This window comes from Hevea brasiliensis, chromosome 2 (assembly GCF_030052815.1).
Source record: "Hevea brasiliensis isolate MT/VB/25A 57/8 chromosome 2, ASM3005281v1, whole genome shotgun sequence".
NCBI lineage: Eukaryota > Viridiplantae > Streptophyta > Magnoliopsida > Malpighiales > Euphorbiaceae > Hevea > Hevea brasiliensis.
In genome coordinates, this window is record NC_079494.1 from 119,124,506 (window position 1) to 119,139,243 (window position 14,738).

Consider the following 14,738-nt stretch of genomic DNA (forward strand, 5'->3'; position numbering starts at 1 on the left):
AGCATCGCCCACTCAGAATTTTTTTTTTTTTTAAGCCCACTCTGAAATTCTACATTGATCAAATCATCGCAATTACTAATTTCCTTTTAATAAACTGAGGCATATCCACACGCATCTCTTTTCATATAAGCTTGAGGTATCAGCTCAGTATGTTTTATACTCTCCGATTGGCACATGGTTGAATGAAAGTTATCATCATAATAACACTAGCAGTGGAAAAAAAAAGATAAACAAAAAAAAAAAAAGCAATCGAATTTACATTTTATTGCACCCTAAAAATTACATGGCTTTCAGAATTATCAGAATGGGGGGAAAGGAAAAAAAATCCCTCTAATTAAAATTGGTTTCTTTCAAAAAAAGAGATTTCCTCTTGGGTTAGAAGATGGATGTGGTGCTTTGATAGACAGTAAGATACAAGATGTGCAACTTAATTCATAAACTTTCGACAGTTGGGAGCTCCACATAAACAAGGGACTTTCAACTCATCATGCTCATCTGGATCAAACAAGTAATCATACCTGTGAAGCATAAATTAAACATAATTATTCCTTGACAAAGCCCCAATAAATATTTCAGAATTAGTAAATTTAATAATAAGTTGATTTAGTTGCACAGAGAAATTGAGGCTTTAAATCATACGTTAGCTCATCCCCTGCAGAGACACTAGTTTTAGCAATAAGAACTATACGGTTCTCCACGTCACCAACACTCATTATCCTTGCATAGCAGTTGGGCATACACTGCAATAAGAAACAAATACTTGCCATTAGTACACAAGTAAAAGCATAACTAAAACTATGTACGGTAGGATGTAGTATAAGTAAAAATAAGTAATGAAATAAACAAAATAATAAATGATTATATACATTTTTTAATGTACTTTATATCAAACAAATTTTTTTTCTCGTGCAACCAAACAAAGTAATAAGTCATGTAATGTACTTGTAATTGCAGTACAAGTTTGTCATGTCCTATCAAACATAGTCCACAAGAAATCATCCCCAGTATTGAAGAAGACACAATCAATGAACAAATTTCATATATTAAGAGTCTATGTAATATGTTAGTTAGAGAGTATTAAAAATTAATTAAAAGTTAAATTTGACAAGTTTTACTCATAAGAACTCCAAAACAATTAAATAACTTTTTCAAAAGTATTTAAAATGTTGCTTTTCCAAAAAACACTTTTCTAACCTTCAAAACTCAACCCCAAACAGAGCCAAAGTTCATTAGAAGTTCTAAATCCAGCCCAAGACCAATTGACCACAAATCGTTTTCCTTTTCAGGGTCAAGAGAAAAACTGGCCACAAAACTAAGGATTGTGATTCAGGGTCCACCACTGGGAGCTAGCTAAAATGATGGCACACCCAAGTCCCTGGAGGTTAGACCAATGGTCTAAAAGCGTCCTATTGTAAAAGCCAAAAGAAAAGATATTTTCAAACACACAACCAGATGAAATGTTTTCTTCTTTAACAAGAGCTTACCGAATGGTTGATCAAGCGAGCTATATTCCCCTTATTGGTGGCATCAATGACTACTTCCTCACTGATCTTGAACAACTGCATTGAACATTTAATTGAATATTAAGAATCACCATTTTATGAAATCAACAAAAAGCAGCAACCATTAGAAATGGACCTGCCTTAAAGTGCAACACATGATGCAGAATAGATAAAAAAATTTAGGAATCCCCAAGCACAAGCCTTAATGAATCATTGTTTGCTCCCATTACCTGTTGTTCTGCTGTTTGATGGTTCTGACCAGTGGCACTGGTACACTATAAAGAAAAAGGGTAAAAAGGACCAAAGTGGCATCTTCCTTGCCTGAACTAATCTATCCTAATCTATCTATAGCTTAGGTCACCAATTATCATTCAGGAGACATGTAGAATATTGGTGGCAAACTGACAAGTTCATATGCTAAATATGTAAAATAATACAAACTATGGAAACAAATATGGCTGCCCATTAATACACGTAAAAGAGCATCGAGAAACTCACATAGCAATCTTTGCCTTGTAAAAGGTATTGTGCCTCCCTCAGATCTGCAACACTCCGCCTCACCTGCTCACCACGATACTCGATGATCTGAAGAAAGGCATGTCATTTATTCAAATAAGGAACAAAGACAGCTCCAGCCCAGCAAACTTCAAGAGACAATAAATGATAAACTTCCAGCCCAGCAAACTTCAAGAGACAATTAATGATAAACAAATAAATTAAGTACCATTTCTCCCTCTTGAATGTTACGGCGTGCAAAGAGACCCCATCCATGTATGCCAGATTTACCAAAACAAACCCGGTGATTTTCAGTTTTCTGAAGGCACAAATACATGCCAATCAGATACGAAAAATACATCAACTAAGAACAACCATCTCAAGAGGAGAAAGGCAGTTTACCTGCAAATGGTAAAGCCGTTCCTTAAATGAAGAGAAAACAGTAGAATCTTCTATTTCCTGTAAGAATACAACATATGCACCAACCGTTATGTGAATACATCAAAAGGAATGATGTAATTGGCTGTCCCATTCAAAAATCAGCATTTCTTTTTAACTTTCAAAGAGTATCTAAATGCACAAAATCTTTAAAACTAAGGAAGACAAGAATATTACTTTAAAGGTGCTCAAGCTACTTATTGAATCTAAAGAATGATGTCTTGGTCCCATCAGTCGGTGGTATATTGGCTCCCGTTCAGCCTTCTAGCAAACAAGAATAAGACTAATAAGATGACAAAGAAATCTTAATTGATGATATCATATTGATAGCAAGCTAACCATAAGAAACTTTGGGCTCAACCTGACCAAAGACCAAGTCACAATCTTTGCTGGTAGTGTACAAATTTGCACATAGATAACTGAATAAAAAAAAAAAATCACCTTATTGTATGATCTTTTAAAAGCACGGCATCTCGCAGCAGAGAGAGGCTCATACTTATTAGTCTCTGAGGTAGAGGGTTCAGGAAGTTCCATTCTCTTAGATGAAACCAACCTTGAACCACTGAAACACCCATTCTGATTCTGAAGCAAGCTCCTGGCAGCAAAAACCCCTGAAGCAGTACGCACAACTACAACAGAATCTGGACTTGGTGTCCTGCATCAAAACCAAGGAAGCCAAAAGATACGAATCAATATACATGGTGAACTCAGCTGCAGGACTAATTTCAATCCAAGGGGAAAAGACTAAGAGAAAAATGATAAGGCAAACTGATGGGGCACAAATTCTAACCTGTGAACAGCACAGTATACTAACTTCTTTATATCTTGGATCCCATTCTTCTCTATGCAGTGCAACTGAAAATTCAATGAACGAAATTAATTAAATCATATTGTGTTAGTCATATAGACAAAAATGATTTAAGAAAGACACATTATATAAACTTACAACACTACAAAAATGAATCATGTGGTTATTGCAATACATATACCACTTAAAAAGTAAGTATTTTGTGAAACACTAGCTAGCTCCATTCCCTGCAAAAGAGTTCTCACAACTGTTTTCTTTTTAAATCAATAAGAACTTACTTCCATGTAATATCCTGCTCTCGATGCACACATTGCATGAAAATAGGTGGCACACTTGCAACACTGGATGCAGGAACCATGTGTCTGATTGCAGATAACACAACTCTGTACTCCATGCAATTAAAGAAAAATATTTAGATAACAGGCACAGTTAATTTGTATGGCCTCCTTATCAACTTAATGGGTATCAATTAACATGAAAAGAAACAAAACTGAGACACAACTATCACACTGTAGACAATTGTCCCAATAATAAGTAGACAGCCCGGCTATATGAAAATCAGAATCCTAATAAATGTGGATGTTTGCCACAGGATACACTAAAATGAGAAAGATAATTCTTGATCTTGAGCAAGGTAACAAAAACATTGTATTGAATAACCATAAAATACCTTCAAAAATGTAGTTGATGGAATTCTTAGGATTCCAGTAGCAGGTTCCATGTTTTCATGATTTAAGAAACCAACTTCAGGTCGAAACCAGGCACATGTGACGTGAACCCACAGCATCTCAATATCACTTGGCTTTAAAGCACCTCCTGCAAAAGTAGCTTCCATATATAAGAAAAACTAGCTTCCAAACAAGAACATAATACCAATAGAAGGCAGTCCAATTTATAAATGGAAGAACTACTTCACACACAAATGCTTAGGATATTTCATCAAGACTGAGAAAACCATCATCAGCCTTGCAGCCAATAAAAAGTCAAAAGCCAAAAGGAATCCTTTGATATGTGGCACTGGATGAGAAAAGCTAGATTCAAAATCACATTCCCATTAGGGGACCATAGATTCTAAACTATTTCAAAAAAGTAAGCCACCAAACTATTTTTTGAACCATGCTAAGTGAAGTAAACTTAGAGTTGTTAAAAAAACCTAGTAAAGTAAACCAAAAAAAAAACTAAAAGACAACATGGCTAAGATTTCTCAGGGCACTAATCTAAAAAACATGCCTTTGAGAGGACAAAGGCAACACTCCCTCTCAATATCAGGAGTTTCACATGCTCTGCACACCCATGAAGTAAGATCTTCAACGTTCCTTGCTCCATAGCATTCTTGGTGGACAGCTATTTGACACCTGAACATAAAAGTCTTTCAGGTAAATATACTTTTAAGTACATAACTAGGACCTATACTTGCACCAGCACATGACCACACACATAAGACAAAGCAAGCAACGGAAACCAACAAATGATGTAACAACCTGTTGCAGATTATAATTTTGTTAACATCCCAATCTTCAACCCATCTGCAAATAGCACATCTTTCTGTTGTCCATTTTGCATACACAGGCTCATACTTTTCTGTTCCAGTGAAATAAAAACATCCTATCATTCACCTTTTCATTAGTAAAAAACAATGAATAAGAAGACAAAAAACAAAACTTTAAAGCCTCCAACAAGTTCAACGAAGGAAATAGTTACCTTGCAAAAACGAAAGTAGCTTCTGCTTATCTAATTTAGCAGGATCAACACCATGTTCATTATACTCAGCAATCTGCAGCATCTTTATTGTCAATATAAACAGCATAGGAAACATATACACATTAAGATTAACAAATAAGAAAAAGAAAGATCAAGAAGATATCAAATCATTTTTAACAGAGAACTGATTAAAGTTAGAGCATCGGAACATACCAGTTACCTTTTCTTTACATTGTAAATTTGTACATAGAATGTTAAAGCCTTAAAGGACCTTCATTAGAAATTAAGGGCAGACACCACAAGGATCGCAATTGGGTTTTTATACCAATATTTGACAAAGAATTTGATTGAAACATCAAGCAAATATTCAATTCTCCATTTTTCTTTTCTTTTATTTTCTTTCGTTCCTTGTACGTGCTCAGCATTAAATGAGGTTAACTTTTGCATCAGCATTCAGAGTGTTAACAGAAATTCAGGACAATAAAATGTCTTCAACTTAGAATTAGCATTGTAACAACCAATGCAGTAAGCAAAGAGCATTGTAACATTAGAACAAAAAAAAATTCCAAATACTAATAATACCACAAAACGCAATCATATATTGAATGGAAAGTGCCAATACAAACCCATTTTTCCAGCGGCAACATTGTATCCTTGACTTTCACACTGTACTTCCATTTTTTAGCTCTGCACCCTGTGTGTCTTTCCCATTCGCTAGGTGTTTGCTTCCGTGACCCACACGAACCGCACTTGCACACAATTCTACAAACAGACAGAAAAGGACATAATGAAATTTATAATTGGTAGAATGGTGGGGAAAAGAGTTCATATAGACTCTCTTTTCCATATAAACAAATCAATCAAGTAGCATTGCCTAATAGCAACAACTGAATTAGATATGCTGATGATACCTAAATATGCCTTATAAAAATAAATATTTCTATCTACTGAATACATGGAAATTTGCATTGATATTTGAAGGGGGTTGGAAGAGAGAACATAGTAGTTCATTTATAACATGCATATCATTTAACAAAGTTTCAAGGCTTACGAATGAAGTTTTGGAATATATGTTCCTTTCATCCCATTGCACACCACAGTTACTTCGTCAGGGGGTATAGCTTGTCCTTTAGACCTGATAGAAATCATATTATTAAAATTCAAACCCCCAGGAAAAAGAGGGGAAAAATCTTCAGTAAATCTAATATGTTAAATAAAGAAATAGATATGGTTGAAAAAAATTAGAAGTATACTTGACTGGCGGCATTCTTCTCTCTAAAGCAGATAGTTCAAATTTAAACTTTATTTTGCAATCAGGACAATAATAATCACTGTTCTCCAGATTCTTCAACCATAAAAAATAAATAAATAAATAAAAAGTTAGCCTCCATATTCAATTAATTACAGCAAGTTCACATAAGAAAAAACAAAATGCAGGCCTGTAAATGTGATGCATAGCACACCTTAAATAGTTTGCGGGAAATGTTGTCACACTCAGCATGCACCCAAACATTACAACCATCGCAACATACCTAAAGCAGAAATCCAGAAAGTTCAGTCAAAAGATCTATCAAATCATTCTACTGCTTTATGAAGAAAGCAACCTCAACCCTAAATGAAAGTTTGAACCAACAAATAATCTCACCCAATTTCCACCATCTGAATGGTGCCAAATCTTATTGCATATGCCACAACATTGTTTTGACTTTCTTAACTGCAAGAGGGATTAAAGCAAATCACTTTCAAATAGAAAATTACACAGAGAACACAAAAATAGAAGAATAAAAGAATAAACAATCCAACATGAGGCATTTCTTATGAACCTTAGCACAATGTTTGCATATACGCTCAGTTTGAAGCATTGAGCCCTTCATTTTCTTGATAGTTTTGCAGGGTAAGACCAGGTTACAACTGTCACAGCGCCTCATTTCCTTGTAACATGTATCCTGCATAATTAATTTACTGAATGAATTTCAATAACTGAACAACCATATAAGCATCTTGAGCTGAAAAGTTTAACTTATCAAAAAGAAGTCATAATCCAATCCTGGGAATAAATACTTCAAGAAAAAATGATTTCCTACAGTGACATGAATGCAGACGCACATTTTATGAATTATGGAAGCAACTTGCCCGCCTAAAACCATAAATAAAAGTTCCTATCTAGACCTCTAATCACACAACCATTACCCAATATTTTTTTACATCAATGGATGGACAAATCAGGCTACAAATAGGCTTCTTCAGAAGCAAATTGCTTTTTTTCTACGCTAACACAAATTTGCCATGCGACAAAGTTTCCCAGCGCTCCATAAAACTCCTGATGATTAGAAGTAGCAGATAGTTCAAATTTAAACTTTATTTTGCAATCAGGACAATAATAATCACTTTTCTCCAGATTCTTCAACCATAAAAAATAAATAAATAAATAAAAAGTTAGCCTCCATATTCAATTAATTACAGCAAGTTCACATAAGAAAAAACAAAATGCAGGCCTGTAATTTTGATGCATAGCACACCTTAAATAGTTTGCGGGAAATGTTGTCACACTCAGCATGCACCCAAACATTACAACCATCACAACATACCTAATGCAGAAATCCAGAAAGTTCAGTCAAAAGATCTATCAAATCGTTCTACTGCTTTATGAAGAAAGCAACCTCAACCCTAAATGAAAGTTTAAACCAACAAATAATCTCACCCAATTTCCACCATCTGAATGGTGCCAAATCTTATTGCATATGCCACAACATTGTTTTGACTTTCTTAACTGCAAGACGGATTAAAGCAAATCACTTTCAAATAGAAAATCACACAGAGAACACAAAAATAGAAGAATAAAAGCATAAACAATCCAACATGAGGCATTTCTTATGAACCTTAGCACAATGTTTGCATATACGCTCAGTTTGAAGCATTGAGCCCTTCATTTTCTTGATAGTTTTGCAGGGTAAGACCAGGTTACAACTGTCACAGCGCCTCATTTCCTTGTAACATGCATCCTGCATAATTAATTTACTAAATGAATTTCAATAACTGAACAACCATATAAGCATCTTGAGCTGAAAAGTTTAACTTATCAAAAAGAAGTCATAATCCAATCCTGGGAAAAAATACTTCAAGAAAAAATGATTTCCTACAGTGACATGAATGCAGACGCACATTTTATGAATTATGGAAGCAACTTGCCCGCCTAAAACCATAAATAAAAGTTCCTATCTAGACCTCTAATCACACAACCATTACCCAATATTTTTTACATCAATGGATGGACAAATCAGGCTACAAATAGGCTTCTTCAGAAGCAAATTGCTTTTTTTCTACGCTAACACAAATTTGCCATGCGACAAAGTTTCCCAGCGCTCCATAAAACTCCTGATGATTAGAAGTAGGAAAAAATGTGAGAAAAAGGGTTCTGAAGAAACTTGCCTGATACTGAGCACAAAAATCTTGATCTTGACTTGAAATACTAGCCTCTTGGAACCCACTGAGGTGAACTTCTGGATGTGCACCATGCGCAGCACCACTCCTAGTGCCCAGGAAACCACTTTCAGCTAAAACCGCCTCTTCTAGTGCCATCTGAAAGTCACTCATCTTGCACTTGTACAATTGGGTCTGATCTTGAAATCTGAAGAAAAGAAAAATCAATCAAGATTATTAATCAATAAAAAAAAATGTAATAATATCAACTCACAATGTTTTTCAACATACCTATCCACGAATTCTGCAAAAGGAAATAGCATCCCTTGCTTCAACCACGCATAGTCCTGCGCATCACCATTAACTCAAACTTGAAAACCATAATAACTCAATAAATCCCCACAAAAGTGAAAACCAAAACAGAGGGAGAATACCCTTCGTGTTCCATTTTTAGAATACCCATAAAACATCACACAAAGAGCGCCAGGAATACAACAACTGAGAACAGCTTCAGGAGCTTGCAATATGGGATCTATCACAATGGCTGGCCACCATGGATATCTCTTGCCGCATTTTGCCCAAACTAAATCTCCCAAAGCAAAGTCCTCCGGCTTGTAGACATCCTTCCTCTTCCCTGCCCCTTCTCTTTTCATTTTCTCCAAACTCGTATACCCAAATCTGGACGCATACTCCTCACTGTCTATCAATGAACTATGAGACCTCAAATTATTAGCATTACCGCTTTTATACTCAAAACTCTTGAACCCTGCACAGCCCACTTCTCCATTTCCTTCCGGTCCACAAAATGGATAGGAATTATAATTCCTAAATCCAACTTTATCCTTTACAAATTCCCTTTTACTATATTTACATCTCTTAAGATCAAAATTCTCTCTGTCTCCTAAAAATTCATCCTCCTCAGAGCTCGATTCAGTGTCGTCAGGTCTGCGTTGCCCATTCTTCCGCATGTTAACAATCGAGTCATTAAACCTCGATGGAAGTATCTGGACCCGCCCCCTTGAAGATCTCGATACTGGTGGCCGAGACCTCTCCATGCTCCGATTCTTCGATCTCTTCGAATTAGACTGCACTTCATTAGCCCAATAGGATCTCTCGCCGACCCAAGAACCCGAACCACTGCTAAAATCATCAACGTCACTGTACATATCAATTGAATATGAATCGTATCTGTTTGTTTTTCGTTTCTTTGGAATCAACACACACTCGTAGTCCTCCTCGTATTCACTGCAAGGCTTTCCCATCTTACATCGCTTCAGATTCGGCATTTCAACTTTCATAGTCTTTTTGACAATCATCATCGAAGTACTCAATTCCAATCAATTTCCTCGACGCCTAACTAGCCAAACCCTAATTTCAGACCAGGAAAAAAAATTGAATCGAACATGTAAGATTCTGATTATATACACTTCAAATTTGAATAAAAGATCCAGCGACACGATCCATACTTGGATGGATGAGACTATAAACCCTAAAATTCGAAGCGAAACCCTAATTGAAGTAATCAGAGAAACGGAAACCTTTAAAATTCGCACGTTTCAGTTTTTCCCTTTCAGAATAATAAAAGGGAAAAAAAATAAACATTTGTGCGTCCACTCTTCGAGTCTATAGTGCAAGAAAGCGAAAACGAATTGTGTGGGAGAAAACCCCGGAAAAAAATCCCAGTGGAGGATCAATGGTGGATTGCAGGAAAGGAAAACTGAGCTGCGTGTAGGGCACAAAGGTATAGGTTTCGTAAACTAATAACGTCTAGTAAACTAAAGGATGGGGTGTTAAAATATAAATATATATTAATATATGTGTAAAAAATGTAAATAATAAAATTTATAATATATATACTAAGTAGCGTAAGCGGCGGCTGATTTTGGCTCCAAAGATTTGGGGTTGGAAACTGGAGAGGGAGGGAGATAAGGAAAACTGCGCGAAATGAAAAAAATTGGGAGCGAGACTTTTATGTTGTAGTGCGAAGCCGCAGGATTGGGGATAATGAGGCAGTAGGGCCTACCATTACGAAGGCGAAGGATATGGTATTTTTATTCCCCGCAGGCCAGTACTCGCACCTGTTGTCTTGTCCAGGCAGGACTGTAGTTTCCATCCAACCAATCAAACTGCCCTGAAACGGATAATGAAATTTTAATTGTTTAATTATTTATTAATTTTTCTAAGGATATTCACCATTTATAATTAAATATAAATAATTTATAATAAAATTTTATCATAATAAATAAATCTTATAATAATAAATATAAATAAGCTTAATAACTAAGAACGCTCATTAAAAATTATTTATTTTTCTACTATTAGTGATTTTATATTTTCTTATTGTTTTATATAATATAACTAAATTTTAATTTCAAGTAAACCGGACCAAATTTAGAGCTACAAAAAGAAAATCTATAACCATTAAATCTTTTTATCACCATTCTCCTTAGGACAATTTTAATGTTTGCTCTATCATTTTATTATTGATTTATTATGCATTTGTCCAAATTATATTAGATATTCCTTAAATTTTAATTAATATCTGTCATCATAACTTAGTCCTTCGAATTTGTCCAACTCTCTTTAAGAATTAAGACGCTCTCCACCACCCTCTCCAAAACACTCCTATTAAAAGGGAGGTCTGGCCTTTTGGCCGTTGAACCCTTCACACACCACCCACCTCCACAACCCCACAACCACATAGCCCAGCCCCAGACCCCACCCCCAACAACAACACCTTATCTTTTTTCGTCTTTTCAGTTTTTTAGCTTTTCTTTTTTTAGTTGACCTGTTTACTTTAGTCTCCAGTCTTGGAGTTTAATATCCTCTTTAGATAGTTTTTTATGGCCTTACATGTGGGTCTTTTTGCTTTTGAGCTTTAAGATATGCTTAATTTGTATATGTTGCAGCTGTTTTAAGGGGTGGTGATGGTTCGAATTTGGCCACCAATTTCCTTATGGGCAATATGAGAATGAGAGGCTGAGCTTTGTCATGCCTCCCTGGTTTCACTGGCATCTTCATGGTTCCTAGTTTCATCTCCGATTGCAGTAGCTTTCTTGTTGGCTTCACCTGTTTGTTCTAAGGGAGATGTTTTTCTCTGGGGAGTTCTGCTTCTTTGGGATGGTGTCTAATCAACTACGCTTGTCCTTGATGATGGATGAGTACTCGTTTGGTGCTTTCCTATGCTATGAGTTGCCCCTTGGGTATGGTAATTGGTCTCTGGTGTGGCAGCTACGATGCCACTTTTCTAGTCTTACTGGATCCTCCTTGGTTCGAATCCTTCTACTCATTTTGCTTTAGGTTTTATTGGAGTGGGCTTTGGACTTTATTGTTTAAGGCTTGTTAACTGGTGTTGGAGCGAAAAACCATGAATATAATGGGTTTGGCCATTTATTATTTATCTTTATTCAATGAATTCCAAGCTTTTACCATTAAAAAAAAATGAAGAAGAAAAAGAATAATAAGAAAGAAGAAGATAGATAGCCCCTCAAGTTTATTATGACTGCCACATGGAATGAGTGATGGAAATGGCTGGAGCAAACACATTGAGCATCTAAGGATCACAGGAGGTTTGGACGATCAGTCTATGATAATGAAGGAATCTTTGGACTAGTTAAAGGTGATTTACAAGACAAAAAGAAGTCAATAAGCAAGTGGGTATTTCCAACACGACAATCCCATGAATAACTAACAAAGGATCTATGGTAATAAATGGACAAGAGTAAATGAAACATATTGAATATTATTGTAAATGAATTTCAATCTATTCCTAGTACATAGGGAGAGTTACGTAAAGTTTTTGATCCAATAGGGAGCGCCAAATGTCTTGCCATGGTAAGTGAATGAATTATGGAATGTATTGGATTGGTGTATGCTCAAAACAAATGTCTTATTTATTGAGTTTATATTAAATAGTTGTTGCTATTATACTTTGGTGTGCCAATGATGGTCATAGGTCTTCATAAGGTAGTTATGCTAACGCCGTGCCCAAGGAGTTTCTTCAAGTTCCTAATCATTTAATATGCTCAATCAACTATTCAATGTTCTTAGGCAATTTAAGTTAACATAGTTCACGATACTTATAGTAGGACTTGTAAGGCACTCATTTAAAAAAATAATATATATATATATATAACAAAAACGTATTCTCAACACATTTTCTATATTTTCTTTTATAATATTGCTATGTGACTAACAGATGACATTCTTTATTATATATAAATTATTTAGTAGTTACTCTATTAATACTATAATAAATAATTATTATTATAAGGTAACTTATAATATATTAATATATATTAATTATATATATTTATATCTATATTATATATGGATAAATTTTAATTATTTTTATGATAAAATATTTATTATAAAGTTTGAAAATAAAAATAATAAAAATAAACTTTGAAATAATTAATAAATTTAAAACATAATATTATTTTTTATATATTAAAATTTAAAAAATAAATATAAATTAAAATTATTAATAAACAAATACATTAGTACGGACAATATTCCAACATAATATCATATAGTAATAAGGGAGCTTGTCGTAGTCTTAGAGGGCTAGATCACAATTGGCTAGTCACCTACTCTTCGCACTTGGGCTTACTCATTTCAGGCCTATTAGATCTCTTAGGCTGACAATGGCCTTTCATATTATTCATGTTAGAAGTATGGTTATTTTCACAGACGCTTAACGGCTTATTTAGCACTATTGATGTGGAGAAAAATAAATTTTTAAATATATTATTTGTAAAGTATTAAGAAATAATTTAAAAATTAAAAAAAATAATTTAAAATTAAATTTATAAAATTTATTTATAAATATATTAAAATAATAAAATATATTTTTTAATAATATCTAAAATATTTTTTTTAATTAGTTTTAACTCTTAAACTTTAATGTTAAACAGACATTTAATCTAAAGAAGTCTATTTCTTACTTTTTTATATCAACGTCTAATGTTTTTATTTAATTTTTTGAAATGTTTTGAATGTTTTATAGAAGAATTTGTAAACATGTAATGAAGATTTATTTCATGGATTGATTATATTCTAAACAATTGAAATTTCCCTTCTATTAGTGATTCCTAATCCCTTTTGATCTTCGTGTGTTGTTGTTTTTTTTTTTAAAGATTTTAGTTTTGGCCACTAACTCTTTTTTAAAAATATATTGTATGTAATTTCTAAAAAAAGAATTTGTATTTAGACACATTAATAATATTAATACACATGCAAACTAATTTTTTAGATAAGCCGGGAGCCCTTACCATACACACAATACACTCATGCTATGCCTCTTCCCTCTCCATAGGTACTCTTTGGCTGTGCCCTTTTGCTTATTATGTGCATGATAATGGGACCGTCGCATCTAATATCAATAACAAAGATATTTCTGATACACAGTATCCTCTGATGAGGCAAGTGTAGAGCATACGTATCTCTAATTATAAAGTATACTGCACGTTCTAAGGTTTTCAGGAGAAATAAAGAGAAAATTAGAAAGCCATAGAGGAACTGGGATCTTATTTTAGAGAAAGGTTTGCCAAGTCTGGCTACAACTGAAGAGAGTGTCTCCTTATATAGACTTGGAGACCTCTGGCTTTTACAGGTAACCAGTTTGAAACTGGCTACCGACACTTTAAAGTAAAAGATTCTTACATAGAAAAAGTAAAGACACGCTTAGTACAATATGTGGCCGACACAATTTAGCTTTTATCATGGTGTTGTTGACCGGTTGAGTGTGTCATAATCAGAGTCGTCTGAGTCACTAATTCTAAAAAAGTCCTTTAGCCATTGGCTGTGAGTGACAGGTGATGGTGGATCAGCACTTTCGGTGGTGTCTCGTGCCTCGATGTCCATTGGATCCTGAGAATCTTGCCAGAGTTGATGGGACCAGTCTATTGGTTCATTGTCAAGGGGCCGGATGGGTCCGAGAGATGTACAATTCACGTGAGGAAGGGTCAGTGGCTGGAAGCCATTGATTTCACAGAGATGCTCTGCTAGCTGTCTTATCAGAGGCGCCATAGTGTCTTTTTTTATGATAGAGCCCTCATAAGTCCTCCATTCATACTCAGCATTTTGGGTCCAAAGAAGTCCATCAAGCCTTCTGGAGAAAGGCCTGTGCATGATAAACATAGTTCTGATCTTAGGCTGAGTCCTAATGGGCCTTTCTTTAATTCCATGGGTCTCAATAAGCCGCCCGAGACTGTATTGCCATATTGAAATGGGCTTAAACCATTCTAAGAATCTAAACAGGAGAGTCATGTTTTTTCTGTCAAGAGTGTGTTGGTTTTTTTGTGGCTCTGGAAATTCTCCACTAGTATGTCCGCAGATATGCTTTTCCCCTTTGATTTCTTCAATGAGGACAG

At 34.8% G+C, this 14,738-nt stretch overlaps 1 protein-coding gene across 3 annotated transcripts; it reads right to left on the reverse strand.

The window, feature by feature from the left end:
* Positions 1–240: 240 nt before the first annotated feature.
* On the reverse strand, positions 241–10,285 carry LOC110653380 (histone-lysine N-methyltransferase ATX3). Of its 3 annotated transcripts, none has more exons than XM_021809001.2 (23): positions 8,799–10,285; positions 8,656–8,711; positions 8,374–8,572; positions 7,824–7,946; positions 7,646–7,714; positions 7,464–7,532; positions 6,198–6,289; positions 5,996–6,079; positions 5,571–5,706; positions 4,945–5,017; positions 4,725–4,824; positions 4,474–4,598; positions 3,914–4,059; positions 3,522–3,626; positions 3,226–3,290; positions 2,877–3,090; positions 2,613–2,699; positions 2,400–2,456; positions 2,227–2,316; positions 2,001–2,087; positions 1,485–1,559; positions 640–740; positions 241–518 (listed from the first exon to the last, which is right to left on the reverse strand). In XM_021809001.2, exons 1-23 carry the CDS (start codon positions 9,681–9,683, stop codon positions 428–430), a joined length of 3,129 nt encoding a protein of 1,042 aa, XP_021664693.2. In that variant the 5' UTR covers positions 9,684–10,285; the 3' UTR covers positions 241–427. The 3 variants fall into 3 exon arrangements, with proteins under 3 accessions (XP_021664693.2, XP_021664701.2, XP_057996842.1); XM_021809009.2 differs by lacking the exons at positions 7,464–7,532; positions 7,646–7,714; positions 7,824–7,946 and adding exons at positions 6,408–6,476; positions 6,590–6,658; positions 6,768–6,890 and having other exon boundaries at positions 2,613–2,696; positions 8,799–10,275; XM_058140859.1 differs by lacking the exons at positions 7,464–7,532; positions 7,646–7,714; positions 7,824–7,946 and adding exons at positions 6,408–6,476; positions 6,590–6,658; positions 6,768–6,890 and having other exon boundaries at positions 8,799–10,275.
* Positions 10,286–14,738: the final 4,453 nt, after the last annotated feature.